This window comes from Sebastes umbrosus, chromosome 12 (assembly GCF_015220745.1).
Source record: "Sebastes umbrosus isolate fSebUmb1 chromosome 12, fSebUmb1.pri, whole genome shotgun sequence".
NCBI classification, from domain to species: domain Eukaryota; kingdom Metazoa; phylum Chordata; class Actinopteri; order Perciformes; family Sebastidae; genus Sebastes; species Sebastes umbrosus.
Genome location: NC_051280.1, coordinates 28,626,339 through 28,632,517, shown reverse-complemented (window position 1 = coordinate 28,632,517; position 6,179 = coordinate 28,626,339). Strand labels below are relative to the sequence as shown.

The 6,179-nt window shown below is 38.9% G+C and overlaps 1 protein-coding gene across 2 annotated transcripts; it reads left to right on the top strand.

Moving 5' to 3' along the window:
* Nucleotides 1-2,556: 2,556 nt before the first annotated feature.
* On the top strand, nt 2,557-5,557 carry LOC119497871 (cAMP-dependent protein kinase inhibitor alpha-like). 2 transcript variants are annotated; one of them, XM_037786296.1, is made up of 3 exons: nt 2,557-2,684; nt 3,837-4,027; nt 4,169-5,557. In XM_037786296.1, exons 2-3 carry the CDS (start codon nt 3,865-3,867, stop codon nt 4,240-4,242), a joined length of 237 nt encoding a protein of 78 aa, XP_037642224.1. In that variant the 5' UTR covers nt 2,557-2,684; nt 3,837-3,864; the 3' UTR covers nt 4,243-5,557. The 2 variants fall into 2 exon arrangements, with proteins under 2 accessions (XP_037642224.1, XP_037642223.1); XM_037786295.1 differs by having other exon boundaries at nt 2,562-2,877.
* Nucleotides 5,558-6,179: the final 622 nt, after the last annotated feature.

The following is a 6,179-nucleotide window of genomic DNA, read 5'->3' as shown; positions in this document are numbered from 1 at the left end:
ACAACCTGATATGACATTTTGTATCTAACTGCAATATACTGTATTTTAATTATGACAAATAGTTGATTAATTCTGCAAGTTGTATGGACCAGTGGCCTGTCTGCTGACTGAGTGGAGCGGCCTATTGTGAAGACATCAGTCACAGAAAGACAAGGTGCAGCTGCAGATTACAGAGAGGTAAAGCGCAGCAGTGCAGACAGCCGGTTGAATAAGCGAGCTGTGCCTCTGTGGATCAACGTCACCGCCACAGATCTGAAGCTGGTGGGAGTGAGCCGGTCTCAACTCTTTGCCACTAATCAGATATCCTTTTTAAAACTTCCCAAAGGTGTCCTGCTGAAACCCTGCGCCATGAGTACAAAGAGGAGACGATGTTTCCACAGCAACACAGTCTCAGATGCTCGTACCGGTAACGGTTTGAGCTGGAGTCATGGGTGGGTAAAGGTCAACACATTCATTCTGTTTAATACATTGCACCTGTTATTTTTGTATGTTTCGTTATCTTTAATTCATCAGGAGGTAACGGAAATCATCCGTATTTTATCTTTACAATACAGATGGAGCTATTATGAAAATTGATGTGGTGAAGAAGAACATTGTTGGTTTCCCAAAAGGGAAATGACAAGGTCCTGCAGCACAGCATGATGGACTGGCTACAGAAAAGCTGCTTTACAAAATGTACAATACGGCTGCTGGTGTGAATAAGCAACACACTGAATCCCGACAATCTCCAGAGGGGCTGTTTTCTAGTTGGAACTATTATATTGATTAAAATATAACAAGATTTCAATATGGAATCAATAATTCATACCTAAACTACAGCAGAAATAACCCTCTGGTCAACTGAGACGTTGTATTACATGAAGAATACTCTCATAATCATGTAGCCACAAGATTTTCGTTGACTGACTCCAACAGTGAAATAATAATTGGAGTTATTCCACACATCTGAGCTGGGTTGTTTTAGGTTTGTGGTGGTGATTACAGGTTGCTGTGTTTATTCATGCTGACAGCAGCGTCATCCTGTGGTATGAAAAAGCATTACACACAATAATCTACTGGCATCATCTTAGTTCAAATCGAATTTCACATCATCATAGAAGAGCTAATATCCTCCACATTATTGTGCCGTTTCATTTAGCTCACAGCATCTCTCTTTATGCAATCATTCAATTTAGAATGGCTATTTATAGAGAGATATATTTGATGCTGAATCAAAATGTGAACTCCAAGGCAAACATCAAGACAAAAAATGTTTTCATTAACTATTTTATTTTGGAACCAGACTTCTTAGTTTGATCTCTGGAAGATTAATGACTTTAATCAAGACAGATAAAGATGAACTAACTCTATTCTCAGATGTGAGCTGTATTTTAGATTTACGCTCCACTGCATCACATGATACTGTTGTAAATTCAGTAGCAGTGATGAGAATAAAAGCATGTGTATGAGGTCATAACACTGTAAACATTGACTGATATTATTGTAGTTACCTTAGCTTTTTGCTGCCTTCAAGTGCTGTGGGAAATATAGGGCTAAGGAGTTCAGAGCACACGAAGAAGGTAGTAGTTTGTACCATCCACATTATTCCACTGTATTTAATTTAGTAACATGTATATTTTAACTTTTCAATCAGTGGTTTTACCTACATTTGTTGTGTTATAGTTTGTTTGGCATTTAGAAAAGCACATTGTGCTGCATGTTCTGAAATATGCTTATTGATTAACTAATTAATGTGGACTTTTCTTCTCCTTTTTTTCAGCTAAAACCATGCTAATGTCTGTGCAATATTTTTTATAGTACTATGCAACCTCAAATGCTCCCATATATATAAATATATATACATATACTGTATATACTGTATATACTGTATATATACATATATACATACATATGTAGATACATATACATACATATATATGTATATATATATACATATATATGTATATATATGTATATATACATGTATATATACATATATACATGTATATATACGTATATATACATGTATATATACATATATACATGTATATATACATGTATATATACATATATACATGTATATATACACATATATATATACATGTATATATATACATATATAAATATACATATATATATACATATGTATATATGTAAATATACATATGTATATATATATATAGCTTATATAGTTACCATATACCAAGTACCTCCGTTATTATTATTCTGTATATTATTTGCAAATACACTATTATTTTAATTTTATTATTTTTTGCTACTTAACTTACTGTTTTCTTAATGGAGCTTCCCAGCAAAAAGTATATTTTACACGATTTTACTTATATAACTGGTGTAGTTATTACTTTTTTTAAACTGTTTTCTCAATAAAACAACATCCACATAGCCTACATCCTCATAGATTGCTAGATAAATACATAGTTTAGTTATGTAGTTGAGATTTACAAGGTGACCCTGAATGCATCACGAAGCCCTGGTGCTGCTCAGAGCTCTCCCCTCTCATCCTTTTGTGTCTCTCGTCCAATCAGCGCTCAGATGCGGTTTGCTGCTCGCTGATTGGTCGCGAAGGAGGAAGATGCGACGGCGGAGGATGGAGAGAATCAGACTGGGGACTTTCTCAGAGCATCCCATCACTGATGTGATTAATAATGTGTAAATAAATGCTCTCCACGCATTGACTCGTCGCGGTATGTAGCCTGAAGGCCTTTGGGTTGTTACCTACTGGACTCCGGTTGGTTTTGTTCTGGTTCTGTTGGTGTTATTGGACCGGTTTTGGATGTGATGATGTTGGGCCTGTCGAGCTGCTCTGTAGGTGAAGTCACTCCCTTAGAAATGAACCGTTAGCTTGTGTTTACAGCACTGGTAGAGCCATCACTGAAGGTAAGCACACAATACAAGACTTAGACACAATATGAGCACGTTATGAGTTATTATGGGGATGTAATTTAACGTGTGGTCCTGTTTTATACCTGGTTCTTGATTTGAGGGCCTGTAGCTGGCTAACTATGGACTGGCTGTCTGGTGAGCAGGAGCTAGCTGCTGCAGGAAGCCTATTTAAAAAGCACAACTGATCAAATTTAAGACATGACAGCAATTCAGTGCTTGTTATAGTGGGTTAGAAATTATAAAAAAAAAAAAAAAATGTGATCCTATAACTGCTTTCTTGTGTTGTGTTAATCAGTTGTTAATATTTGTAGAGAAACATGCATCATGACATGAATAATATGCATATATTTGCCAAACTTTAAAGGGGCACTACGCCCATTTTTCAAAATTCACATATGTTATTCCTATGGTCTAAGACAGTCCAAAAAAATATTAGTAAACATAAATAACTCTCTCCCAAATCCCAAAAAACTAGAGTGCTAAAACTCATATTTGTGATGTCATTGGGTTTAAAGTGTGAAGCTGCTCCATAGACAATGAATGGGGAGAGATGACACTGAGAGCACCCAGGGGAGTATTCTGAGTATAAGGGGACATTTTCTATTTCACAACTAACAACGCTACGATAGAATAAAGCTCATTTGGGTGTAAAAAAGAAAACAAACATTTTCTCGGTCCACAAAATCAGCCTCACATTCATTGATTATGGAGCAGCTCCAGACTTTATACCCTATGATATTACAAGTTTGAGACTTACTTCTCTGGTTTCTGGCTTTGAGAGAGAGGAGCTCATGTTCACAGATATTGAACTTTCCTAGACCATGTAAATAACATATTGTAATTCTTAATTTGGGTGGTGTTCCCCTTTAACGACAAACTGTTTTGGAGAATGATAAACATTCATTTGCACACTTTGATAGATGGAACTGAAGCTACAGCTGCTCTTCTTGTAGGTGTTGCTGTGTGAAGGATGCACGAGCGATGTCTGATGTTGAGGCCACGTACGCAGACTTCATCGCCTCCGGCAGGACGGGACGCAGGAACGCCATGCACGACATCCTGCAGAGTCCCACCGACCCCGAGGGACGAGGGCTGCCTCTCACCCTGTCTCTGTCCCAGCTGCACATCAACGCAGGAGGAGGAGGTAAACTACTGCAGCATTATACTGTTTGGTTACGAATGATTAAGGCCCAGGAATGTAGCATGAAGCAAGCAAAAACACTGATATAATCCTATTGTTATTTATTTTCTGTAAATTGTCCTCGCTTTCCTCATATTCCTGCAGACGGAGACGACACAGAGGACAGCCAGAGCTCTTCCTCCTCGGCCCACAGGGAGATGGGGCAGAGGAACAGCTAACCTGCCACACACTCCTGCCAGTGGACGGAGAGCTGCGAGGTGGATTCCAGCCGCCGTTGTGATGAAAGTCCAAAGCGTGCTGGTAGCCGGAGGGTAGCACCACCGCCGCTGAGGTGCCTACAAGCAGGGCGCTGACCCCCTAAATCCACTGGTAGAGGCGCTATGCTGTGCTGCGATGAGATCTCTCCTGTGTGCACTACAATAACAGACTGTTGGCAGGGTTGTATTTCACAGTTTGAGGAAGCAGAGAGACAAATCTGTAGCTCATGTACAGCTGATTTTACTTTCAGTCTTAGTTACCAAACACACAGGCTGGCTGATTGGAATGAAAAGAGAAAATAGACAGAGATCCTATGTGAGTTTTGTAGTTGTGCAGGCAATTTGTGAGCCCACTGAGGCGTGCTGATGTAATGGGTCACGGTGGGAGTAGCATGTTTGTAGTGACGCTGATAGAGATTATATTGCCAGTTAATGGCTTGTGCTTCCTTTAAATTGACAATACGGTAGAGGGAATTGGACTTCTCAGCAGTAGTAGAGCTGGAAAACACCGAGGCTTGGTTCCTTTATCTGTTGAAAGGTGTGTCCACTGATTCTGTTGTGTTTGATGGGGGCAACATCCAGTCATATTCTCTATGTGAAACTGGCCGATACTGTAGAAAACAGCAGACTGGAAGGTGGTGTTCTGTTCACCAACAATAATACATTTACAGTGAGTTCAGTATGGATGACATATTTCAATGGCTCAGTGGTTAAAAAAAAAGAAATAATGATGATGTACTATCTTTTAAAATGTTGATACTTTTTTATTTTAAACTTTTCTAATGATGCTGTTATAATCACAACCTTAAAGGAGTAGTTTGACATTTTGGGAAATGGACTTATTCGCTTAGCCGAGAGTTAGATGAGACGATCGATAACAATCTTACGTATGTACTAGTGATGCACGGGCTGAACCACCAGGTGATCTTACTATAAAATATCACGGTTTCAGGGCAGGGGGGTCAAAAAGTGACAAAGCAGCGTTCCGTGTAAGTTATTAATAACTTACAGAAACACTGTGTTCAATAGTCCACTTTCTCAGTCAGGTTTTGGTGGTTGATTAATGCATTTTTTTGTGGGTTGGGCGGTGCGGATTAGCTCTCATAACGGGTCGGGTGGGTGTGGGTAATAATGCTGCAATCCATTGCAAGTCTGTAATTCCGAGTCAGTATGAACGTTTTTTTAGGCATCATAAAGCAGCACTGTTTTAGCTTTTAGGTGAAGTTATTTGAAATTTTGAGCATGTTTAGCAGGCAAGTAAGGAGGAGAATTCCCCCCAAAAGATGAATTTACTACACAAAGCTACAAATTTCTCTGTAAAAGTGGGATTTTTAGATTAATCAGAAGATCCATCTTATTTTTAGACATTTTAATGACTTTAATGGCATTAATTTAAATGACAGATGAGACTTCAGTCTCTCTCTGTTTGAACAAACATCACTATGAAGTGTCGCGGTAGCAAATCATCTGATGTCAAAATCATGTCAGAGAAGAGATGAGGAGTTTTGTTTTGAAACAAAATTTTGAGCTGAGCCTTGTGGTTTTGAAAAAAGGAGGCGGTATTCCCCACTTCCAATCTAAATGTGTCCCAGTGCACTTGCTCGGGAAAACATGGACGCCCGTAGAAAACTGATGTTTGTTTGAATGGCAGGTCTCTGAGCTTCACAAGCTACAGTCTACAGAGGACCTACATCAATTACCACAGCGCCATTAGCAAAGAGCAAAGAAGTAACCATCTTTGAATTAACAACTAGAAAATCCTGTGGGGAAAAAATTCTGAAAATCTAATTTCAAACATTTTAAGGATCCGTGGGAACCCAGTTAAAAGAGACGGGAGGAGTAGGCTAGTACCGCATGCTCATAAAGATATCAGGAACAAATCAACTGAATGGAAATGG

Coding starts and splice junctions, on each gene's coding strand:
- LOC119497871 (XM_037786296.1), top strand. CDS start 3,865: ATGTCTGATGTTGAGGCCACGTACGCAGACTTCATCGCCTCCGGCAGG. Junction 4,028..4,168: donor CATCAACGCAGGAGGAGGAG/GTAAACTACTGC, acceptor ATATTCCTGCAG/ACGGAGACGACACAGAGGAC.